At 43.2% G+C, this 27384-nt stretch overlaps 1 protein-coding gene across 1 annotated transcript in view; it reads right to left on the reverse strand.

Moving 5' to 3' along the window:
* Positions 1 to 1804: 1804 nt before the first annotated feature.
* The window catches only part of LOC124143956 (formin-binding protein 4-like), a 28864-nt gene continuing 3284 nt past the window's right edge, over positions 1805 to 27384 (reverse strand). The window contains exons 2-17 of the mRNA XM_046513122.2: positions 27219 to 27308; positions 25358 to 25426; positions 24738 to 24833; positions 24245 to 24357; positions 23531 to 23861; positions 22035 to 22233; positions 20498 to 21047; positions 19677 to 19950; positions 18787 to 18923; positions 17604 to 17708; positions 15184 to 15317; positions 10500 to 10785; positions 8916 to 8952; positions 7599 to 8323; positions 3352 to 3518; positions 1805 to 2640 (exon numbers count right to left, since the gene is read on the reverse strand). Of these exons, the coding sequence (XP_046369078.2) occupies positions 2637 to 2640; positions 3352 to 3518; positions 7599 to 8323; positions 8916 to 8952; positions 10500 to 10785; positions 15184 to 15317; positions 17604 to 17708; positions 18787 to 18923; positions 19677 to 19950; positions 20498 to 21047; positions 22035 to 22233; positions 23531 to 23861; positions 24245 to 24357; positions 24738 to 24833; positions 25358 to 25426; positions 27219 to 27294 (3303 nt within the window). The 5' untranslated portion in view covers positions 27295 to 27308 and the 3' untranslated portion in view covers positions 1805 to 2636. The remainder of the gene's footprint in view (positions 2641 to 3351; positions 3519 to 7598; positions 8324 to 8915; positions 8953 to 10499; positions 10786 to 15183; positions 15318 to 17603; positions 17709 to 18786; positions 18924 to 19676; positions 19951 to 20497; positions 21048 to 22034; positions 22234 to 23530; positions 23862 to 24244; positions 24358 to 24737; positions 24834 to 25357; positions 25427 to 27218; positions 27309 to 27384) is intronic.

Consider the following 27384-nt stretch of genomic DNA (forward strand, 5'->3'; position numbering starts at 1 on the left):
GAAAGGTGATAGTGAGATCCACCGATTCACTACCCTAACATTCAGTGTTATAGGATGAAGACTGTAAACACGGGCACTATGTAACATTTTATCAAGGCGATGTGAACAGAAAAATAAGAACGCTTACCATTATCGAGATTCACTGTTCTAGTGGAAACACCACAACAGAGAGATCCACTGACTCCCTACCGAACACTTGACATCAAAGGACAGTACTGAAAACAGCGGACACATCACACTTTCTCAAAATGAGTACAGAAAATTGGAATATTCACCCTGATCAAGAACCATTGTCTTATCTTGTTCAACGAACACAAGCGGCATTGCCCATGTTTTCATCTTTCGCTTTTCTCTTAGATCCACCAGTATCATAATGCCAACAATGGTGCTCATGTTTGTGTCATTCTCTGGAAGTTTCGTACTGGGATTTTAAAATAATGAATTTGTATCAAGGCTTTGAAAGGCATTTAGAAGTGATACACATAAGGAAGAGAATTTAGCATAATGAAGAAGTTGACATCCATTAATTCTCTTCCTCATTGAATATGTAGGGTTAATAAATACAGTGTTGGTAATTAAGCAAGAAAGTAAAGGTGTTCTTGTTCTTCTTATCTGGATCCCTGAAATAACTCTCAAGGAACCGAAGACCCACTTTAATATCGAACTTTGCTAATGGACTATATTGCTTCCTCAATATGAGGCATTTTACTTGACGCCACGCTTCCGATCAGAGGATCACATTGCTGAGTGTCTCAATGTATCATGTATCATGTCAGACCAATCCATCTCAATGCATATGACTGTATTGTATTATATTGAGGTGAGGTGAAATGGGACTTAACATCGCGTTCAAGATTATTGTGACATGCATGCACGCATGTGTGTGTGTGTGTGTGTGTGGCTTCTTGTACAAGTCCGGAATAATACAGATTTTATAGTGCTAGCCCACTGAGATACCATGCCGCAGAATACTGACTCAGAGCCGGCCAGTGCTGGTTTTAGCCCATAAATGCTGAGCGCCAGGCTGGGTAACATCAAGTAACATCTTTTAACGCCTTTTTGGTATGATGCGGCCAGGGGTCGAACCCCCGACCTTCCGCTCGCCAGACAGACACTAGACCACGGAGGTGTTCTTTTTGTAAATTGTATCTGTATTGTATTGTGACCCTTGTATTGCAAAGCACATCTGGACGAGACATATATCAGTGGGGGATTGTAGTCCAAAAAACTAGTACAGCACAAGAGTTTCATACTAATGTGTACCAAATCCTTAAATTTACACATCACTAATTATCGTGACCCTTAAATCCGATGTACTGTCACATGTATTAACAGCACATGACGTCTCTTTAATTATCATAAGCATATTTCTAAACGACCAGGTAACCAGGCATTTGGTACTTTGATCCAAATCAGATGTTCCTGGTGGGCCATACTGGTCCAGGGCCCACTTGCACAAAACGATCTTAGCGCTAAGACTATTGTAAGCCTATGCTAAAGTATTGGAGTTACAATCATCTTAGCGCTAAGATCGCTTTGTGCAAGTGGGCCCTGGTGACCCTAAATCCTCGAGGAAGAATTCAACAAATCTTGTTCCCACCGACACACCAACTAGCATCATGCATGATCACGTGTTGACCCACGTATTGCAACAAGTAACAAGTGGATACAGTTAATACCAGGATGAGTGAGTCAGTGAATACTGCTGATTCAGCAAATTTTGCTATTCATGACTGTCTGGTTGAATACTGACTCGATATGTCACATTTAATGCTGTGGGTATTGCCACTCAAAACAAAGAAACCATTGTTGCAGAAAACAAGTTCTGTTCTGTGTATTTTCATGCCCAATGATGATAACACATATACAGCATTCACTGTACGCGGACATCATACAAAACTCTTTACACTTTCAGTTCCTGCCTCCATCCCCTGATGATGTGAGTGAGTAATGTGAGTTGAATTAAAGTCACATCGGCAGCATTCAGACATGTCGTAACTCTGTTGTGTTTGTTTGCTGTTCTTTAACACCGCACTTGGCAATATTCAAGCCTGGACCAGACAATCCAGTGATTGACATCATGAGCATCTATTTACACAATCATCAAAGATGCCACTTTACATATGAAAAACAAATGGAATTAATTCCTATTTAACAACATTTCAACTAAACTGCAACAGGATGATCTTAACAGGTTGAGAGAATATTGTTTTATGCAACATATAGTTTGAAGGTATTTGGGTAATAAATACTCCTGTATCATAACATGGACAGAGGATAGCACTAACAAACCAGGCCTAGATTACAGTTCACAGCAAGAATATCCAATATGTCAATCTATATCTCATTGGTGGATCCAAATGAGGTGCAGGGAGTGCAGCCAAGACATGCAAGGGGTGCATCCTCCTCTTTTCTGACACCTTGCACGTAAACCTGTGTCATCCACACTTTAAAGCTTTAGAGCTTCCAGTTTCCAGAAACTATAGAGCTTCGTTTATTCCATAGGAACCATTGTGACAGTGTGCATGAGACAAGTCATTCCCCATCGTGTTGGAGATGTTGCTGTGTGTTTACTGCAAGGAAGATACAGAGGAGCTGGGAAACAGCAACATCAGTGTGCAGAATGTTCTTCTCTCTCAGCTGAAAAAGGAAAGAAACGATCAGCATCTCTTAAAAACCAGTGGTCAATAGAATAAGCATCAAAACATACATATGGTGTGTGATCTGAGAATTGGAATATTCTGCATGCCTCATTGTCGTAATCATTACAGTGACAATCGGGGCGGTCGGGTAGCCTAGTGGTTAAAGCGTTCGCTCGTCACGCCGAAGTCCAGGGTTCGAATCCCGACATGGGTACAATGTGTGAAGCCCATTTCTGGTGTCCCCCGCTGTGATATTGCTGGAATATTGCTAAAAGCAGCGTAAAACCAAACACACTTACTCACTCACTACAGTGACAAACGGTACTGACCAGCAAGCAAGACTAGCAAGGTCTATGAGGTTCTAATGATCCATTCTGTTTTTTGTTTTACAGCTTTATTTCAGCTTCATGACAGCAGGTTTCATCCAGTGATGGACATCATGATCATCGATCCACAATTGGGATATGACATACATCACCGAGTCCGTGAGCCTGACCACCAACCCAATCCTGTTGGTTGCCTCTTACGACAAGCATGGGTTGCTTGAGACAACTGTTAACCTGGATCATCATGGGAGCCTAGATAACTATTGCCAGTTGACACTGTGACATGTTACTGTACAGGGCAGTCGCCTGTTACGGCAAGCATGGGTTGCTGAAGACCTATTCTACCCCGGATCTTCACGGGTCAGGTGCATGCAAGGAAGTACCTGTGTGCTTGCTCCCTCTTCCACTCCTCCAGCTTCTGTCTGATGGCCTTCTGTCGCTCCTCGTTCACCTTCTCCTCCTCCTCAACCTGCACCTTCACCTGCTGCCACTTCTGCACCAGCGATGACACGTTCTTTTTCTTCAGTGACAGGCTGCTGCTGCTGATGGACTGCAACACGAACATTCCATGATCAACATACAACATCCAGGCTTCAACACACAACATCTGGGCTTCAACACACAACATCCGGGCTTCACCACACAACATCCGGGCATCAACACACAACATCCGGGCTTCAACACAAACCATCAGGGCATCAACACTCAACATCCGGGCATCAACATACAACATCCGGGCATCACCACACAACATCAGGGCATCACCACACAACATCAGGTCATCACCACACAACATCAGGGCATCACCACACAACATCCGGGCATCAACATACAACATCAGGGCCTTACCACACAACATCAGGGCATCACCACACAACATCAGGTCATCAACATACAATATCAGGGCATCAACACAAACCACCCGGGCATCATTACTCAACATCAGGGCATCACCACACAACATCAGGGCATCAACACTAAACTTCAGGGCATCAATACTCAACATCCGGGCATCAACACACAACATCAGGGCATCACCACACAACATCAGGGCATCACCACACAACATCAGGTCATCAACATACAACATCAGGGCTTCAACACAAACCATCCAGGCATCAACATACAACATCAGGGCATCACCACACAACATCAGGGCATCACCACACAACATCAGGGCATCAACACACAACATTAGGGCATCAATACTCAACATCCAAGCATCAACACACAACATCAGGGCATCACCAGACAACATCAGGACATCAACACTAAATTTCAGGGCATCAACACTAAACTTCAGGGCATCAACACTAAACTTCAGGGCATAAACACTCAACATCAGGACATCACCACACAACATCAGGGCATCAACACACAACATCAGGGCATCACCACCCAACATCAGGGCATCAACACTAAACTTCAGGGCATCAATACTCAACATCCGGGCATCAACACACAACATCAGGGCATCAACACACAACATCAGGGCATCAATACTCAACATCAGGGCATCAACACACAACATCAGGGCATCAATACTCAACATCAGGGCATCAACACACAACATCAGGCCATCACCACACAACATCAGGGCATCAACACACAACATCAGGGCATCACCACACAACATCAGGGCATCAACACTTAACTTCAGGGCATCAATACTCAACATCCGGGCATCAACACACAACATCCGGGCATCAACACACAACATCCGGGCATCAACATACAATATCAGGGCATCACCATACAACATCAGGGCATCAATACTCAACATCCGGGCATCAACATACAACATCAGGGCATCACCACACAACATCCGGGCATCAACACACAACATCAGGGCATCAACACACAACATCAGGGCATCACCACACAACATCAGGGCATCACCACACAACATCAGGGCATCACCACACAACATCAGGGCATCAACATACAACATCAGGGCATCACCACACAACATCCGGGCATCAACACACAACATCCGGGCATCACCACACAACATCAGGGCATCAACATACAACATCAGGGCATCACCACACAACATCCGGGCATCAACACACAACATCCGGGCATCACCACACAACATCAGGGCATCACCACACAACATCAGGGCATCACCACACAACATCAGGGCATCACCACACAACATCCGGGCATCAACACACAACATCTGGGCATCAACACACAACATCCGGGCATCAACACACCACTTTAGGGCATCAACACACAACATCAGGGCATCAACACACAACATCAGGGCATCAATACTCAACATCAGGGCATCAACACTAAACTTCAGGGCATCAATACTCAACATCCGGGCATCAACACACAACATCAGGGCATCACCACACAACATCAGGGCATCACCACACAACATCAGGTCATCAACATACAACATCAGGGCTTCAACACAAACCATCCAGGCATCAACATACAACATCAGGGCATCACCACACAACATCAGGGCATCACCACACAACATCAGGGCATCAACACACAACATTAGGGCATCAATACTCAACATCCAAGCATCAACACACAACATCAGGGCATCACCAGACAACATCAGGACATCAACACTAAACTTCAGGGCATCAACACTAAACTTCAGGGCATCAACACTAAACTTCAGGGCATAAACACTCAACATCAGGACATCACCACACAACATCAGGGCATCAACACACAACATCAGGGCATCACCACCCAACATCAGGGCATCAACACTAAACTTCAGGGCATCAATACTCAACATCCGGGCATCAACACACAACATCAGGGCATCAACACACAACATCAGGGCATCAATACTCAACATCAGGGCATCAACACACAACATCAGGGCATCAATACTCAACATCAGGGCATCAACACACAACATCAGGCCATCACCACACAACATCAGGGCATCAACACACAACATCAGGGCATCACCACACAACATCAGGGCATCAAAAACTTAACTTCAGGGCATCAATACTCAACATCCGGGCATCAACACACAACATCCGGGCATCAACACACAACATCCGGGCATCAACATACAATATCAGGGCATCACCATACAACATCAGGGCATCAATACTCAACATCCGGGCATCAACATACAACATCAGGGCATCACCACACAACATCCGGGCATCAACACACAACATCAGGGCATCAACACACAACATCAGGGCATCAACACACAACATCAGGGCATCACCACACAACATCAGGGCATCACCACACAACATCAGGGCATCAACATACAACATCAGGGCATCACCACACAACATCCGGGCATCAACACACAACATCCGGGCATCACCACACAACATCAGGGCATCAACATACAACATCAGGGCATCACCACACAACATCCGGGCATCAACACACAACATCCGGGCATCACCACACAACATCAGGGCATCACCACACAACATCAGGGCATCACCACACAACATCAGGGCATCACCACACAACATCCGGGCATCAACACACAACATCTGGGCATCAACACACAACATCCGGGCATCAACACACCACTTTAGGGCATCAACACACAACATCAGGGCATCAACACACAACATCAGGGCATCAATACTCAACATCAGGGCATCAACACACAACATCAGGGCATCAATACTCAACATCCGGGCATCAACACACAACATCAGGGCATCACCACACAACATCAGGGCATCAACACACAACATCAGGGCATCAACACACAACATCCGGGCATCACCACACAACATCAGGGCATCAACACACAACATCCGGGCATCAACACACAACATCAGGGCATCACCACACAACATCAGGGCATCAATACTCAACATCAGGGCATCAACACACAACATCAGGGCATCACCACACAACATCAGGGCATCACCATACAACATCAGGGCATCACCATACAACATCAGGGCATCAATACTCAACATCAGGGCATCAACACACAACATCCGGGCATCACCACACAACATCAGGGCATCAACACACAACATCCGGGCATCAACACACAACATCCGGGCATTACCACACAACATCAGGTCATCAACACACAACATCAGGGCATCAACACACAACATCCGGGCATCACCACACAACATCAGGGCATCAACACACAACATCAGGGCATCAACACACAACATCCGGGCATGACCACACAACATCAGGGCATCACCACACAACATCAGGTCATCAACACACAACATCAGGGCATCAACACACAACATCAGGGCATCAACACACAACATCAGGGCATCACCACACAACATCAGGGCATCACCACACAACATCCGGGCATCAACACTAAACTTCAGGGCATCACCACACAACATCAGGTCATCAACACACAACATCAGGGCATCAACACACAACATCAGGGCATCACCACACAACATCCGGGCATCACCACACAACATCCAGGCATCACCACACAACATCAGGGCATCACCACACAACATCAGGGCATCACCACACAACATCAGGGCATCAACACTAAACTTCAGGGCATAAACACTCAACATCAGGACACCTGGGCATCAGCATACACCCATTCTGCCCTGGAATCACTACAGGTGGGACAAGTACAGCCACAAGAACCTAGTCAAACATGGCTCACCTTATCTTTCTTCTTCTTTTTCTTCTCCTTCTGGCCTTTCTCTGCTTCTGGCTGTGCAGGTGGCGCAGGCAGGGGAGCTGGGGGTTCCGCCAAGGAGGTGCTCGAGATCTCCTCACTTACAGGAGTGCTGGCGAACATGTCAATGGGTAAAGAACTTGGGGGAACAGAACTTGGAGCCACGGTCTCAGTTACAGGTTGGGATGTGATCACTGCTGGAGCTGCCGCAACCGATGAAGGAGCTGCTGCAGTCGCTGAAGCTGAGATCAATGATGAAGCGGCAGTTATTACTGAAGAGGCAGATATTGATGAAGATGAGGCAGCAACATTGAGTTGAGGAGCCCGGTATATCACTGGAGCACTCTCCAGAGCTTCTGATGAGTGCTGGGAGACAGATGATATATCAGATGAGGATGAGACAGGGATGGATGGAAGAATGTAGTCTGGATGGGAGGACGTCACGCAGTCTTCAGCATCTGTTGAAGCAGGTGTTTCTGGATCATCCACATCCATGTCAGCCTCTTCTGGTGAGTCGTGATCCACACTGTAGCTGGTGTCGTCGTCCCCTGGGTAGGGTTCTGAGGGGGGCGGGGGAGGTGGGAGACCAAACAGAACTTCAGTTCCTGGGGGTGGGGGCTCTCCAGGAAACACAGGTAAGTCTTCTTTCAGAGGTTCGGAAGGTTCAGACGGTTCCAGCTCTGGGGGCTTTGGTGGCTCAGAGGGCATTTCTGTAAAGGATAAGACACTTTATTATCACCATATTTATACAAGGATCCAACCACATAATATCCTGGGGAACAGGCCTGGGATTTTTTTAAGAATCAGGATATATTTTTTGGTCACAGCTTCAAAACATTCAGTTGTTTTCTCTAAAAGGAGTTGAACGCATTTTTTGGAGCCAAGGAATATCACGGATAATAACTTCTAAATATTACGTACACAATGTTTCAGGGCTACTTCTTGCTCCTTCATCAGGTGAATTCACGTCATGGCATAGTAACTTTACGTCATAAACAAACTTTTCCATATCAACAAATTGGCAATATTTAACAGGTTTAGCTTCTGACAATTTACCATTTCATACACAAGAAAGACAATTTGTTGAAATTTACATTTTGCCTTTATGAACTAGACTAGACTATGGCAGTGCCATAGCCGATCACCTTTGTGGGCTAGTGAAAATGAAATGAACTTTCTAACCCTGATTACAAGTAAATGTTTAACCATCAAAGGTTATTGCCAAGGACCTATCACAGCTAGAAATGAGCAAACCAGATTTCCACAAGTTTTGTAAGTTGTATTTACTGAAATAAACCTTACCATCTGAACTATCTGGTGCCATGGGCTCACCATCAATCTGAAGAAAAGAAACAAACAGAAGGTTACAAACATAACCAAAACAACAATCTATGGCTCCTCGATGCAGAGCTCCAGATAAGCTGCGTATCTGCGTAAAATACGCATCAGAAATGCAGAAATACGCAGTGAAATAAAATCCAAGCGTTTCAAATAGGCAACGAACATTACAGATACGCTACAGAAATAAAATTTGTGCGTATCATCAAAATATTGTGAAGTAACCCTTCGTATTCGATTAGCAAATCAGCAACTTATTTTGACATTATAAACGGGCATTCCGTCAACCTTGCCAAACTCCACGATGACAGTTACATCATGATCATTTGCCATCACACTTTCTTGTGGAAGTATCGTGGTATTTTTGAGTCCTATAAAGCTCTCGAACCCACACGACACCAGTTTGCAGGGACTAGATGAATAGTGTTTTTAAATACTTAACTTAAATACCCACATGTGTAAAAACTAGTGGGTAACAGAAATTTGAATACCAAGATAGAATTACTCAGAGCTCCAGATAAGCTTTTGGTGTTGTGGGTATTTTACCCATGCATTTTAAAATCATTGGGTATCAGTAATTCTATCTGCGTATTCAAATTTCTGTTACCCACTAGTTTTTACACATGTGGGTATTTAAGTTAAGTATTTAAAAACACTATTCATCTAGTCCCTGCAAACTGGTGTCGTGTGGGTTCGAGAGCTTTATAGGACTAAAAAATACCACGATACTTCCACAAGAAAGTGTGATGGCAAATGATCATGATGTAACTGTCATCGTGGAGTTGCTGATTTGCTAATCGAATACGCAGGGTTACTTCACAATATTTTGATGATACGCACAAGTTTTATTTTTGTAGCGTATCTGTAATGTTCGTTGCGTATTTGATACGCTTGGATTATATTTTACTGTGTATTTCTGCATTTCTGATGCATATTTCACGCAGATACGCAGCTTATCTGGAGCTCTGATTACTGATACCCAAGGATTTTAAAATGCATGGGTAAAATACCCACAACACCAAAAGCTTCTCTGGAGCTCTGTTGATGGTATCTGGTTGAACTTGAGTATTAATTCCACGTGAGCCTGCAGGTTACAAAATCGATAGGAAAGAGGTCACAGACTTACGAGACACATTTGACTCACTAATTCTTTCAAATATTTTTGTGACTGTTACAATGTCAGTATTCACAACAATGGTGATCGAGGACTGATGGTAATGATGAATTTTATGAATATTGTCGTAAGTTCATTCACGGAGATCCCATGCTGCAGTTTAACATGGATACCCCACTCAGACACAGTATACTGACCAGTCCATGTTTTACCCCCTTAATGCCAAACACCAGGCAGGGTAACAACAAGTACCATCTTTTAACATCTTGTGGTATGACGCGGCAAAAGATAGAACCTCCGACCAGACGGAAGCTCTACCAATAGACCACTGAGGCAGGCCAACAATGAAGCTGATATACATAACAAGTTCATGTCGTCATTATCATGCCTTGTCCATTATCACACATGGTTCTTCAAACATAAAGGCCACCTACCGAATTTGCAAGATTGTCTTCCTCATTAGGCGGGGTGACGTTTTCTGTTGTCGTCGGTGGAAGCTGGGGGCCATACAACACTGGCTCGTCCTCATCAGGGGGTAGAGGTGGGGGTGGGGGCTTTGGTTTCGGACTCGGTGGGGCCACGTCAGGAATGGCTGGCTCATTGGAAGACGACACTTCGGACTGGCTACTGGGAACTGATTTGGCTGCAGGTGTTGCCTCGGGGTAATCCCACTGAGATTCGCCATTTTTCTCATTGGTGTAGAAGTAACGTCTGAAATTTCTACATGGGAAAATTCCACGCAGAAAAAAATGTAAAGGTCAATTTCTGAAGTTGAGAAATGTTCCTACCTGAAATACAAGTCTGCAAGAGGTGAAGGTGAGGTTGTCGGGAACATGATGTCTGATGTTTCATACTGCGAGACTTGCCAGGCTCAACGACCGGACAACAAGACCATCGTTCCTTCCAGCAACAGAAACGTGATCAGCAAGCAAAGAATTATTTTGATACTTTGCACTTTCTCATGAAGTGAGCGAGGATGGTGTATTGCTGCTGTGAACCGTATTTCAGTTTTATCACAGCCTGTCTGCTTGGTGGGGGGAGTGAAGCCCCAAGTCTTGCAGGTCTCAGACGTTTACCACTTTGGTGAGTCTGGCATGGTGCTGACAAACCAAGAAACATAATCAAGGCACATCTGGGATTCAAACCCACGATCACAGGTTTCTGGCATGCCTAAGGGATGCAACTCTGCACAGTGCATTGTGGTTCCTTAGACGACTGGGCCACCCCTTTCTCGTAGGAACAGTTTGTTGGCCTTTAGGGACAGATGTTAATAAGTGACAAACTTCACTCACAGCTATATATTACAGCAACTATTTGGAACATTTATTAAAAAATGACCAAGTGAGTCGACAGGGTGGTACACCGATGTTTGCTTTATTTCTGCAATCACACGGTGGTGACACCAAGAATGGGTTTGACACATTACCCATCTGGGGAACTAAACCCTGGTCTTCACGTGACAAGCAAACGCTTCAACCATTAGGCTACCCCATCGCCATTAATGTACCAGAAAGGTGAATCTTATCTTAAATCAATGTTAGAACAGAGAATAAAGATGTATTTCATATCAATTTCCACATGCATATCTCCATACATGATTAAAAAACTGATCAGATCAAAACATGTTGAATTTTGTTATTTCGGCTCAAATCGTTTCAAACAGTTTTTGTGAATTTTACATTTGCCAAAATGTTGATGGTAATTTTCAAAATCTGGTGTATCATAAACTATCATTGAGTACACTGATAAACAAATATAAAAAAGATGACAGGGAGACATTAGAACGCTGAAAAATAAACTCCAGGATATCTCAGAAGTGTATCTGGCCCATTCATCCATTCCATCCATACTGTAATAACTTTGAAATTTATTTTCCAAGAAATTTCAAAAGAAAAATTGATGCCAAATTTTTGAATGAACAGCCGATTTACATCAATGAAAGAAACCAAACTCTCCTTCCCTTGTCAGAACGATAACCCAGATTTTGTCTTGAATTTGGACTAAAATGCATCAACAAATTAAAATAAAAATAGTGCCAGGCACTGTAGCTCACCCGGACATGTTGTCAAAAGTTTACAATGTCAACGAAGACTAACACTCAACTGAAGCTGCTGAGCACCGATAATCAAATCGCGTCGGCATAAATACAGAGGACTAAAAAGCTAACATTAAATATTTTAAACAAACTTTGATGTCGTTAATAAGTATTAACATCTATGTTAAAAAGTCCGCTTCCTCGCGCTGTCAATTTCAGAAGAGAAGACGTTTACTGAGTGAACAATTAATTTTGAGAGAACGAAAGATTCATGGACATAAATAGGTCTTCAGTTTGACCTCTGTGGTTTCTGAGGAGGAGGTGCCTATCGCCGACACTGACACAGATGTCGATGTCAGACATGCAGGCCATGCCCAAAGCTCACACAACTTTCAGTTCAGTGAGCTAAAACTTGTTCATAACAGTAAAACTGTGAGAATTGAAAATGACACATTACAGCAAGTTGTGCTTGTCCTAAGATGACTTTGTAGAAAAGTAACCAAGGTAACGATGCCACATATACCCAACAAATCTTAATGAAGCTACATATTATTACAGTAGAAAAACAATAGAAAAAAATATAACTACTTGTTTCTTTCATAATTACGTCAACTTAATGTATTTCATTGAGCTTCACAAACTACATCCCACGGGATGCTATGGCCGTGTTGTTGGTCAGCAGGACACCTCGACCAGCTGAGCTACCTGACACGCCTACTGTCATGCACAACATGTAGAATATTTGTCCCAAATCTGATGATACTTAAACGTACAGTGCAATGGGAGCTTGTGTACCTCAAAATTCTGGTTTCTGTCACAAGAAACACTGCATAAGGCCAAAAATAAAAACTGTGTTTCCTCCAGCCCAAGTTGGGTTATTGGGTCTTATTACCTCTTTTTCTAAAACGGTAATTAGAAGTATGCCAGAAAAAATCTAACTGATTTCAAATGAAGACAATGACAAGGTTAGTATAGTGACGTTCAACAAGGTTACTCTAGTGGCATAATATATTGACAATACCAGGATGGTGATAAACGCTATGGCTCTACTCAAGAAAAAGAAGTTGCGAGCTCCAAATTGGGGTTGGACAGGATACCAGAAACACCTATTTCATCTTGGGCCTGAACCTGACTTCAAAACTTATGATACAAAAAAATTATAAAAAAAATAAAAATATTCCTACTTCACAGAATTTAAAACAAATTATTTGTGAGTAGGTAAGGTTCCATCATGGTGATAATCGTAGAAATAGATTGAATCAATTGAACACAGCTCAAAGACAACATTCACCGATTCCTGGCACTCCCTCTCACTGGAACCAACATACAATACTGAGATACCTGGAACAAACCACACAGACTGAAGGACAGAAAAAATCCAATTTATTCCATTTGTAAGGCATATTCTAAAGTTTCAATAATTGGGATATAAATTTTGTCGCAGAATAAACATTTCTCTCCAACAGGACACTCTGAATGCTGCTTTTCCCATTGGTATTAAAATGATCACAGTTTCAACAGAAGAATATGCCTTCAAAAAATAATACAACCAGCACTTGTCTAACAATGATAAATGTTGATTTATTTTGGCCTACATAATCAAGGCTTTAAAGTCCTCAAGTGAATCACAGGAAGGCTTCATCATATAACTGCTCCATAAAGCTGGCAATGAAGGCTTTCTGCATCCCCATTTCATGTCCTACATCTCTACTTGTCCAACATCGGCAGCTTGGCATCAGTTGACTTGGTCCCTCTTCATCAACACAATCACCTTGACACTTTGCTTTGTTCATTTACTTTAGTTCATATGGCTTAGTTCATTGACTATAGTTTAGCCTTTTAGTTAATGCATAGGCAGATCACACAGCCATGGTGAGTGTCACTCCTTAGCCTTTCTTACATGCAGTCAAAGCAGTGAACCTATCACAGATTTGTTTGCACAAAGAGACCCTCCTTATGACACATTTAACACTGAAATAGAGAGCTGATTAGGCAAACACAAGCCTGAAATGAAAGTGGGATTAATCATCTTATTCTAACATGTCCTAACAGTATACGCATGTAAAATGTAAAACATAATCTTCAACACAGGACCTACTTGCACAATGGCATCTTATCGCTGCAGCTACTGTGCACCTAGAGTTCGAGAGTTTCAGCACTATGATAGCCTTGTGACTGATACTAAATATCTGATTCATTTTGGGATTGGTGATATCCAACTAGTCAGAAGCTTATTGTGGACTGGTGGTCATAAGTAAAATAACAATATTTTTTGAGATCATCAGTCATCCCCCTGAAATTTCGGAAGTTTCGGAATAACAGAATAAACGGTAAATTTGAAGTAGGAAACAGAATGCGTAATACAAATTTAATTGTCAGGATCTTTTTCGATGGATGGTTTCTACTTTGTCTTGTTCATTAAAACAACACTTCATCCATCTGCTATCTCAAGTCTTGAAGACCTGGATCAACCCACTAAAAGTAATTACCCTAATTACGAAAAACAATACCTCAATTTCACACAAGCCATAGCCATTCTGAAAATAGGCAGCAAATCGTGAAGTCTAATCTCTGTTCTCTTAAAATCATTATCAACTGAGAAAACACACTGTCTATAGGAGATATCTGTCCAGATATCCAAAACAGGTCAATAGTAGATAAAAGATTTGTTCTCCAACTCACCACCCCTGGTTGTCTCCCCTGTTGCCGGGCCTGGTTGTCTCCCTTGCGGACTCTCCCACCATCTTGAAGTGGCCAGGCTTCGTTTGATACCTTGATGCACTGTTCACTATCTCACAACTCTCTCACAACAGTTTCAGCCACATAACACTGTGAAGGCAGCAGTATGGACCAGGCGCATTGCCAAGAAACAAATCTCCCTCCATGTGGGAGAGAAATTTGGAAGTTTGATAACTGCCAAAATTTTGTCAAAGGTGACCCAAATTACAAGTCTGTTTGAGCCAGTGGGGTGGCAGACTTGAACGTCATGGCATTTTCTGCTTTGATTTCTTAAAACTTTTGGTTTGGTCCATACACGCCTGCATGTATCAATGAAACACGAAGATAGGAAAAGTCTTTCGTACCTGTCCCAGTGGCACGAAAATCCAGCGGGCACTGCACTCTGTTCGTACTGCTCCAATTGCCTGTTGGCTTCGCGTAGACGACATAGAAAATACTCTGTGTCCAGGCCACCATCCTGCCAGTCACGGAAGCGAGTCTGAATATAAACGACAAACTTGAAGGATACTGTACTAATCACCCTGGATACTTCAACAGGTGAGTGAGTGAGTGAGTGTGGATTTACGCCATTCTTAGCAATATTCAAGCAATATCATGGTGGGACACCAGATATGGGCTTCACACAATCAAACCAGGCTCTTCGACAAGACGAGTGAACGCTTTAACCACTAGGCTACCCGACCGCCCCAATACTTCAACAAAAACCTGTCAAAGGGTATTTAATAAATTTGTTGTCAGAGATCGAGCAGTAGAGAACAAACACAGTTCGAGCGTCAATGATACTAAAATCTTATTTGGTCAATAGTAACTGTGCAGTTATCTACCCTTCTACACTGTTGTTTCTTCTCTACAAAAGTCTGCAAAACCTTCAATACTTGAAAATGGACTGTCATGAAAATTCACACAGGTTGCTTATGACAATTGGTCTAGAAATTGGCCAGGGTGCGCTTCTTGAAGCAGGTTGTATAATACGACAAATACAGCATTACGTTATGGAATATTCAGTGGCCAAAACAAACAACAATAAAAAAACAAAATCAAACCCTTGTCATTTTACAAAAATGGCTAACCTTGGCCTGAGGTCTTCATGGTATAACGGGGCCACGGGTGGCCCAGTCGTCTAAAGCGGCGCAATACACTGTGCAGAGTTGCGTCCCTTGGGCACGCCAGAAACCTACAATTGTGGGTTCGAATCCCGGTTCACCCCGATTATGTTTCTAGGTTTGTCAGCACCATACGGGTGCTCGTGGGTTTCACCGAAGTGGTAAACATCTCAGACCTGCATCACTTCGGGCTTTCCTTACACATTAAGCTGACACGCCGCGATATAACTGGAATACTGTTAAAAGTGACGTTACACCCAACTCACTCACTCACTCACCCATGATATAAGAGTCATACAAGTTTTGTTCATCCTATTAAAGGATCTTGTGAAAGGCAGATCTTACTGAACAAGTGAAAAACAAGAAGCTATTTCTACAAGTTAAAAACGCATGCACAAAAGTGTGCAATAGACAGGAAATTGTGCCACAAGGCTCTGTAGCTCACCTGGATTATGAAGAAATTTGTTTATGAAGTTCCAACCTTTTGATGTGACAAACATCAATAGTGAGTGAAGCAACATAGGTGCATAAGATAAGTTCCAATCAATGCCAATCACTATTCTTCGAACCTTGAATTCTGTCACTATCATTCACACAATGTGTCCCCTTTCTGCACTGGTTCTTGAGCATATGACCTATATTTTAACTATCATTATAAACCTATTCATTGGGATCGCTATTAAGTAAGAGACTTCTTTCTATAGGCATTAAGACCTATTGTGAGGTTTTACTTTCCAGTCGGGTTAAATCTCATAAACAGGAACGTTGTAATGTCCCAGGGATATTATATAATATCCCATGGATTTTATATTATGTCCTGGGTATTTTATTAATATAACTTCCGTTCAGATTGTAACATGTAATGAAATGTAAAATCAAATGACAAATGTTTTCTTCAATTCCCGAGGATCGAACTCGCAACCTTCATATCTGTAGCCCAGTGAGTGTACCACGAGGCTACAGAGGTGTTGATAAGCCTCACTGGTTTTTTGAATGTCCTTTTCAAGATCCGTACGCCAGCAACAGATATTTTACGCGCGTTTCCTAAGGTTCATGGAAAGTATGTTCTAAACATAAAAATGTTGATAAATGTTGTTTTAAGTTTCTTTTTTCGGGTTATAAGCATGGAAAAACACTTTCCCTCGGTTTTGGTAGACAGAGCATGCCCTGGGGGTCGGGAAAAAACGTGGGGGCATCGGCCCCTTGGTTTTTCCCTCTCCCCAGGGCATGCTCTGTCTACCAAAACCTCGTGAGCTTGTTTTCTCCAATACGTAAAACTCTTTAGCATCAAGATGATATTAACGAACTCATTCTTACAAAAGTATGATCACCACGGGTCATGTACCATTTGAGTAATCTTTTAACACAGTGAGTGAGTGAGTATGGTTTTACGCTGCTTTTAGCAATATTCCAGCAATATCACGGGGGGACACCAAAATGGGCTTCACACATTGTACCCATGTTGGAAATCGAACCCTTGTCTTCGGCGTGACGAGCGAACGCTTTAACCACTAGGCTACCTGACCGCCCCTCTGTTAACACAAGAAAGACATCCTCCTCAGAGGGCCGCAGGTACCCTATCCCTGCCAAAGTCCAAAGCATGAATATTTCAGCTCTGAAGTCAGGGGACTTAAACATCCTCCTACTCTTCATCAACGTACCTGCAACTCGAGGAGGAGCACCTGCAGTTTGGACAAGCCTTTCTTGGTGACCTCGAGGAACTCCAGCTTGCCCAGGGCAATGTTGGCCACATCCTCCACATCATCCTGCGTACACACAACATACAGCGTGAGACATTTCAGGTGGCTTGGGTTCAGGGGCTCCAGATCATAGTTTGAGCCACTGAATATTTACTAGTTCTCATTCACATTGGAATTGATAATTTTCCTTGGGTATTCACTTTATTTTTATTTTTATTTTTACTCCCTTTGGTCCAGTCTGTTGGGTACTTTAATACCACTGAGCATGCTGAGTAGACAGTTTTTCAGTTTGAGTGCAGGTGTGTGACATGTCGCATAAACTCACAACAGTGATACACATGTCTAAGCATGTGTCTGAGCGTGATTGTCTGAACATGTGTCTGAGGATACATGAGTGTCTGAGGATTCATGTGTGTCTGAGGATTCATGTGTCTGAGGATTCAAGTGTCTGAGGATTCATGAGTGTCTGAGGATTTATGAGTGCCTGCATGTGTCTGAGGATTCATGTGTGTCTGAGGATTCATGTGTGTCTGAGGATTCATGAGTATCTGAGGATTCATGAGTGTCTAGGGATTCATGAGTGTCTGAGGGATTCATGAGTGTCTGAGGATTCATGAGTGTCTTCATGTGTCTGAGGATTCATGTGTGTCTGAGGATTCATGAGTGTCTGAGGATTCATGAGTGCCTGCATGTGTCTGGATTCATGTGTGTCTGAGGATTCATGAGTGTCTGATGATTCATGTGTCTGAGGATTCATGAGTGTCTGAGGATTTATGCGTGCCTGCATGTGTCTGAGGATTCATGTGTGTCTGAGGATTCATGAGTGTCTGCGGATTCATGAGTGTCTGAGGATTCATGAGTGTCTGAGGATTCATGAGTGTCTTCATGTGTCTGAGGATTCATGTGTGTCTGAGGATTCATGTGTGTCTGAGGATTCATGAGTGTCTGCGGATTCATGTGTGTCTGAGGATTCATGAGTGTCTGAGGATTCATGGGTGTCTGAAGATTCATGAGTGTCCGCATGAGTCTGGGCTTGAGTGTGAGGATTCATGAGTGTCTGCATGTGTCTGGGCATGATTGCCTGCATATGTGCTTTATATCGTCTGTCAGCTCTATCCCCGCTGTACAGTGGTGTCTGGCATACCTTGACCTTGACGATGTGCGGCACCGGGACCTCCTTCGGCTGCTCCTCCTCCGTGGGCTCCTCCGACTCCTGCTTCACTGGCTCTGCCGGGGTTGGGGGGGTCTTCATGCTGGCATCCTCCTCCTCACTGTCTTCATCTGGCAACACCAACACCATCGTTGTACACACACTTACTGCAGATCAATTGATAGACCAACATTCCCGGAAGTAAAGTTATGTAAAATGTTAAAAGAAAATAGCTCAATACGGAAACCTGAGTACTGGCTGCAAGAGCTGAGAAGGGGATGAGTACTGGCTGCGAGAGCTGAGAAGGAGTCAGGACCAGACAAAGCTGTGATTGATATTATGAGGTGAGGTGAAAGGGGTCTAACGCCCCATCCAAGACTACTACACTTATATAGCGACGTGCATGCATGTGAATATGTGTATGGCTGCTTGTACTAGTCCAGAATAACGCTAATTTTTTGGTGCTAGCCCACTGAGACACCATGCCGCAGTTTAACATGAATATCCCACTCAGACACAGTATATTGACACCGAGCCGACCAGTCCTTGTTTTAGCCCCTTAGTACCTAATGCCAGACAGGGTAACAACAAGTACCATCTATTAACGTCCTTTGGTATGACGCGGCTGGGGATTGAACCCTGGACCTTCCACTCTCTGGGTGGACGCTCTGCCACTAGACCACAGACGCGGTCCACTGATATTATGAACAACGTCCTACATTAAAGGAGTGCATTCAACTAAGTCACTGAGTCTGACCATCCCAGGCTGCTGGGTATCTAACTGGAATCCCCACAAGGCTGATCAATGATTGAGATGTGACTGCTCTGGTGTGAACATTATCGTTGAGAGCATTAACCAGCACCATATAACTGCAAATACTGACCATATGCTGCCACAAGCCTTGCCTTCTTAGGCTGGCTCTCTGCTGGAAATGTCTTCTCTTCTGGTTCTCCGGAATTATGGCGTGAAGATCGTTTCTGTTTGGACTCGGATTTGTGTCTGGTCTCTGACTTGTCGTGCTTGTGTCGAGATTCCGACTTGTGGGAGTCCGACCGATGCTTGTCTTTCTTCCTGTCTCTATCTCTCCTGTCGTGTTTCTTGGATTTGGAGTGTTTGCTGTCTTTGGTTTCAAGTCTGTTGAGTTTCTTCAGTTCAGCCTGAAACAGATATATTGGATGTTGCTGGTAAGTTTACCTATTTCTACATGCCTGGACTATTATTGGTGCTATTGAGTATTTACTCACAAGTTTTTATTCACACAGGAGTTGATAGGTTTCTTTGGGTATTCAAAATATGAGTCCAGTCTACTTTGTAGTTTACATCAATGAACTGACATTTCTTAAATAATTCTGCTTCAAATGTTGTTTTAGGTTTTGGTTTGTTTGTTTGTTTTTGAATGCTGCACTCAGCAATATTCCAGCTATTGACAGTGGTCTGTAAATAATCGAGTCTGGACCAGAAAATCCGGTGATTGACATCATGAGCATTGATCCACAAAATTGGGATATGATGACGTGCATCAACCAATGACATGTCTGGTTGTGTGCAAGACATTAGCCCTCCGGACAGCACCCATTCCTATATCCCCTTCCACTTCGTGGCAGGTGATAAAAATAGCGGCTACACTGAAGAAATGACTATGTATTCAAAGGTGATGGAAGAATGTGAAGCTCTGCTGATGCAGTCTGAGGTTCTGCTACTCACTGTCTTGCGCTCCAGAGCCAGCTCCAGAGCTGCATCAATGTCATCGATGTCGAAGTCCTCTTCCTCCCCCTCCTTACCACCTTCCTTCTTCACTCCATTCTTTGGCAAGCTGACTCCATTTCCATGGTTACTGTCCTTGTCTTCACTCTTCTTTCCCTCTTTCTTCAAGACACTACTGCCACCAGTCTGATCCTTGCCACCCAAAAGTTCAGACACAAACATGTCCACCTCCAGAATATTGGGGTTCTGCTTTGAGGAAACCTCTTCCTCTTGTTTTTGAGGTTTGGTACTTGCAACGTCCATACTCTCTGGAAGAACAGGCCCATATGTCTTTTTGGACTTTTTGAGTTTGGATTTAAGCTTTTCAGGATCCTCTGGTTGTGGAGAGTCTACTCTAGCAGGTGGAAGCTGTGGTCCCACAATCTGGCTTGGGCTGGAAGATTTGGAATCCTGTTCTGTAAGGGGAGGTAACTGTGGAGCAATGGCCACAGGGTCACTCACTTCCTCCTTTTCTTGTTTTTTTCCATTTTGATGGGACTGTTGATTTTCACTGAAAAGAAAGCATTATGTATTTATGTCTGCTCCGCAGGGTTTCACCTGATGCGTAATTCCTGCGTACTTGACGCAATAATTTACTGTTATACTCACAAAAGTCTTTGATACGAGGAATACATGGCAAAACTGACACAATATATTTGATATGGAAATCTTAATTTAGACCCACTGTTTACAATATTTTGAAAAGAAATACTACTTCGCTAAATATAACAAATGTCCAAACTGTCGGAAACAAGAGTCATCAGGAGATGACATATCCCCCTGGTCTCGTGCGATTCGGAAATGGAGTTTGGCTAGTTATACCCCTTGGATACTTTGGATCAGTCAAGAGTGAGTGAGTGAGTATGGTTTTACGCTGCTTTTAGCTATATTCCAGCAATATCACGGCGGGGGACACCAGAAATGGGCTTCACACATTGTACCCATGTCGGGAATCGAACCCGGGTCTTCTGCGTGACGAGCGAACGCTTTAACCACTAGGCTACCCGACCGCCCCCTGGATCAGTCAAGAAAAAAATAATGCAGTTCACGATTTTTCAATATCCACAATCATCAAAAAGTACCAATTCATCACTAGAATGATCTGTATCATGTGTATAGAAAGTCTCGTCCTGAAACATTCACCGGTTTTGGAGTTTGCTCTGAAATGAGCACTACCCTAATCTTCAGTAAAGTCTAACTTATCGTCATAAAAACATAAAAAGATATAAAAAATAAAAATCCAAAATCATCAAAAGGCACCAGTTCATCACTTGACTGATCTGTATAGCAAGTTTCATCTAGAAATATTCAATGGTTTTGGAGTTCTGACCACTTTGGTAAACCCATGAGCACAGGAATGGCTCTGACAAGGCGAACCATCGATCTGAGGTTTCTAGCAAGCCTAAGCTGGGGCCCAGGGTATTTGAATCTAAGGTCCCCGTAACTTTTTAACTTCATCAAGAAGATAACAAATACAAAGAGCACTCATAAATCTTACCTGGCAGTCTTCTTGGCCTCGAGTCTCTTGCGGACATCCTCGGGTATGCGTGCCAGTTTGTCCTCGTATTCCTTCATCAACAGGAGGTACTGGGTATAGTCCATGGGGATTGTCCATGTCACCTCGTTCGTCACGTAGTTCCAGTAGTAAACGTACTTGGTGTTCTCGTCCTGACACTGCTGCCACACAGACATCGGGGCTGGCAACACAATACTCGGTATCAATACTACCCGTGAGGATCCAGGTTAGAATAGGTCTTCAGCAACGCATTCTTGCCGTAAAAGGTGACTATGCGTGGATTGATGCTCATGATGTTAATCACTGGATTGTCTGGGCCAGACTTGATTATTAACAGACCACTGTCATACAGCTGGAATATTGCTGAGTGCAGTGTTAAACAAAAAAAAAGAAAGAAACCAATACCAGAAATTAACTGAGACCAATTCTGTAAATCTCTAAAAAAAACGTAGACACGCTTTTGTTTGTTGTATGATGACACACTCTACAAGATAGCAACTGATGGCAGACAGTACATGATTCAGTCTGAACCAGACAATCCAGTGATTGATACTATGAGCAACAATCTATGCTCTTAGTTATGTTGACATAAATAGTCAAGCTTATTTCAGAGGTTTTCGGGAAGCGTTTTTTTTCTAATTTTTGAATATCTTTGGTTGAAGCTGATTACTAAGGTGGTGTAGATAGAAACAGTACAAGTTATACTTTAAAAAAACAGTAATTGACTTGCCCACAGTTACCTTTTTACAGCATTAGAAACTAACGATTGTAGTCCACTAGTCCTCAGAATGATAAAATATAGAAAAACCCTGATAAATGGCAAATTAATAGTAGTCCTTACAATGCCTTAACTATTGTTCAGTTTGGTTAGGGCTACAGGACTAGTGCCAGTTTCTAACTCTGTTTTACCTTAAAACTAAAATGAAAGATTCAACAAATATAGCCTCATGTATTTGTAAGAAACAAAAAAGCCTAGTTTGTTAATAATCATACTGATAAGACACAGATATTAATAACCTTAAAATCTGACATTTCAGGTGAGCCAATAAGGGCCCTATTCCCGGTCATCCTGTAACATGGTACTGAACGGTGAAGACAAGAAGGGCCCTATTCCCGGTCATCCTGTAACATGGTACTGAACGGTGAAGACAAGAAGGGCCCTATTCCCGGTCATCCTGTAACATGGTACTGAACGGTAAAGACAAGAAGGGCCCTATTCCCGGTCATCCTGTAACATGGTACTGAAGGGTGAAGACAAGAAGGGCCCTATTCCCGGTCATCCTGTAACATGGTACTGAACGGTGAAGACAAGAAGGGCCCTATTCCCGGTCATCCTGTAACACGGTACTGAACGGTGAAGACAAGAAGGGCCCTATTCCCGGTCATCCTGTAACATGGTACTGAATGGTGAAGACAAGAAGGGCCCTATTCCCGGTCATCCTGTAACACGGTACTGAACGGTGAAGACAACCTCGTACCTTCAGGCAGCTCAAACTCTTCGTCCTTCACATCCGCCACCACCTTGCTCTCTGCCGTCAGTCCCAGCACCTCCACACCCCCCTTGGTGAACTTGGACATGTAGGACTTCTTGTCCCCAAGCTGCTCCGAGCCTCCCTTCACAAACATGGAATAGCTGCTTGTCTTCTTGGTTGGCTTGGGTTCGACCTTGGCTTCCTCGGCCTGGAGTCTCTGAACAGCCTTCTCTGCCATCACCTCGGCGGTCTGGTCCCGGGGAATGAAGGCTCCGGGGGGTAGTGGGATGTCGTTATGGTCCACGGCTGGGTTGTCACTTGATATGGCATTGATTTCCTGAAATAGTGAGTGAGTGAGTATGGTTTTACGCCGCTTGTAGCAATATTCCAGCAATATCGCGGCGGGGGACACCGGAAATGGGCTTCACACAATGTACCCATGTCGGGAATCGAACCCGGGTCTTCGGCGTGACAAGCGAACGCTTTAACAACTAGGCTACCCGACCGCCCCTTTCCTGAAATAACCCGAAAAGATGTTACCATGGGTACAGCAGGGATAGACATGTCATAGTTTTCAAGTTTTCAGAAGTGACATCAGCATCTCAAAATCTCTTATCACTGAGAACTTCACTTGATCATGAGTGTAATTTGATTGGATGTCTATTTTAAGCGACATGTTAATTGGATCAGACTTCTTTCGGCAATATAGTTTCTACTTACAGCTAAGAAGTTGGCAACCTCGCAGTCCATGGCCTGGCCTTCTCCAGGATTCTTTGATTGGGGGGTTGTTTCCACAGCAACAGGAACTGGGGGCAATGTCGGTGGTGGCTCACCTGAAAACAAGCAGTTCACATTATACATCAATGGAGGCTACAATAAAAATGAAAACTTTAATTATTACTTAGCATCCTACACATTTCAAATATTAAAGTGGGGTTAGCAATGTTCAAGATTTTGTGTGTGTGTGTGTGTGTGTGTGTGTGTGTGTGTGTGTGTGTGTGTGTGTGTGTGTGTGTGTGTGTGTGTGTGTGTGTGTGTGTGCGTGCGTGTGCGTGCGTGTGTTGTGTTTTGCGTGTGTCATCTTTAATGCCATCTTTTGGTATGATGCTGTCTGGGGATCGAAAAGCCAACCTTCAGCTACCCACTTGACCATGGAGGCGGACTATTGCTGAGAGACAATATGGAGAGTATAACACTGTAGGATGCCACTTACATGACTGAGCTGGCTGCTGGCTAGGTTCATCTTCAGGCTCCGATTCGGAATCTGAGTCATCATAAGCTCCAACCAATCTGGAGAGACCTGCCTTCTCTGAAAGTCATAAAGAAGACAAAGTCATCAATATTGCCTGCCCTGTTAAATATGTTTTGAAAATCACAACATAAGTATATACTAGGGTTTATTCATAAGTCTTAAACCTTCAAGAGTAGAAGTAATCGCATAATAGTGAAATATTTTGTTGGACATTACATAAGTCAGTGCTAAAGCAGGGTCTGTGTACTATGAAAAATGGACAAACTTGCGGGACGTGAAACGACTGCCTTCCAAGGATACTTAATTTGGAGTCCTCCATTTTACGAAAGCCTCTTAGCTCTACGACCCACCTCTAAAATATTCATGACTTTACACCCAATCGTAAACAACATCCTAACCTATGACGGGTTAGGGACAATTGTAATCTCACTCTTATCTTAAGATGGGTTTACGACGGGCTTACGATACCGATGTGAAACGGTCGTAAAATGTGTCACTAGGTCATCGTAGCGGATAGGATGTCGTAGCACTACGAGGATTTTGTGAAATGGCACCCTGGACAGGAATATCAGCAACTGTACCTTGACTGGACTTCTCTTTCCGATCAGTGCTGACTGCATCCTCTGACAGGGACTGGTACCCATAGCGAGCTAGGAAACAAACGTGTTTTGTGTTTACTATGCTAACAGTTCATTTGGGGTTCATGATTCACAGATGCATACATGCACCACGATTGTAACCTGATGACACTGTAAACAATTCAACTTAAGGAACTTGATTTATCTTGCACCAGGTGCATGTTGACATGAAAACATAGTTGCACCTGGTCCAAAACACTTATCGAAGTTGAAATATAGATGCATAATATAGTCTAAATAAATGCTCATATCTTTGCTGACGGTCATAATCTTGCATAATTGTGAGTGAGTTGGGTTTAACGCCGTTTTTAACAGTATTCCAGTTATATCACGGCGTGCCAGCTTAATGTGGGAAGAAAGCCCTAAGTGATGCAGGTCGCAGACGTTTACCACTTCGGTGAAACCCCCGAGCATGGGTATGGTGCTGACACACCTAGAAACATAATCGATCAAACCGGGATTCGAACCCACCATCATAGGTTTCTGGCGTGCCCAAGGGACGCAACTCTGCACAGCGAATCGCGGCGCCTTAGACGACTGGGCCACCCGTGCCCCCTAATCTTGCATAAGTTAATGATATATTGCAGTAAAATGTAATAGGAACATGTGCACATAATCTTGTAGTGCCCACAGTTTGATGACACCAATCACAAGAAAGCATGACATTTTACACAGAACAGAGAGATTAGGGATGTGCTATGGTTAGAGGTATTGTGTGTGTGGACACAGATTGCTGTTGTTAGGAAAGTAAGGGTCAGTCAGACACAAATTATGTGCATACAGACATAAATATTAGGTTGCACTTTTCAATAAAAGATTGCACTGGTGTATGTTTTACATAGCTAAATCAAACCCTATGTGTAGATGCACCGATGTATAGACGCAACACGATTATAACCTGACAGTCCTGAACATGATTCACCGATGTATAGACGCAACACGATTGTAACCTGACAGTCCTGTACATGATTCACTGATATATAGACGCAACACGATTATAACCTGACAGTCCTGAACATGATTCACCGATGTATAGACGCAACACAATTGTAACCTGACAGTCCTGTACATGATTCACCGATGTATAGACGCACCACGATTGTAACCTGACAGTCCTGTACACCATTCATCGATGTATAGACGCAACACAATTGTAACCTGACAGTCCTGTACACCATTCACCGATGTATAGACGCAACACAATTGTAACCTGACAGTCCTGTACACCATTCACTGATGTATAGACGCAACACGATTGTAACCTGATAGTCCTGTACACGATTCACTGATGTATAGATGCAACACGATTGTAACCTGACAGTCCTGTACATGATTCACCTATGTATATTCAATCAAAACGGCGTAAATTTAGTGACCCGAGAATCACAATATGCATTGACAAGTGACGTATGCAAATTGTGACAACCTACAATCTTAATGACTTCAAGAATATTTAAGTGTGCTTCAACTAAGCAAATATATCATAAACATGATAAACATATGCCCAATAATATCCATGCATTAAACATGTCAAACAAGCATGATGGTACACCTGAATTTTCTTACTTTTAGGCAAGGTAGGACTTCCCCAAATATCAACAAATATATTATCATTTTAACAATGTCTTATGCTTATCACTATTGCAATACAATAGAATATTGAAACAACCACACACATTTGAATACTTCTTTGACAAACTAATTACGTAAATCAGATGTTTAAACTTGGTTGTCTGGCAGTTGATTTTGATGCACATTTGAATAGAATTGTGTATTGGCACATCATTTTACTTTGTATATCTACCTAAGTAGCTGGAGTTTGAGCTGGAGTTGCCCAACTGAAGTCTCCGTCCACGGCCTCGACCGAAGCTGGGGTTCATGTTTTCCTCATACACTGAAAGGAGAAATAAGATATGCACTCAAAGCACTGGGAAAAATTTAAGGGACTGAGCTCTGGTTCAGACTCTAAG

This window comes from Haliotis rufescens, unplaced genomic scaffold (genome assembly GCF_023055435.1).
Source record: "Haliotis rufescens isolate VD_foot unplaced genomic scaffold, xgHalRufe1.0.p SCAF_6, whole genome shotgun sequence".
In the NCBI taxonomy this organism is placed as follows: Eukaryota; Metazoa; Mollusca; class Gastropoda; order Lepetellida; family Haliotidae; genus Haliotis; species Haliotis rufescens.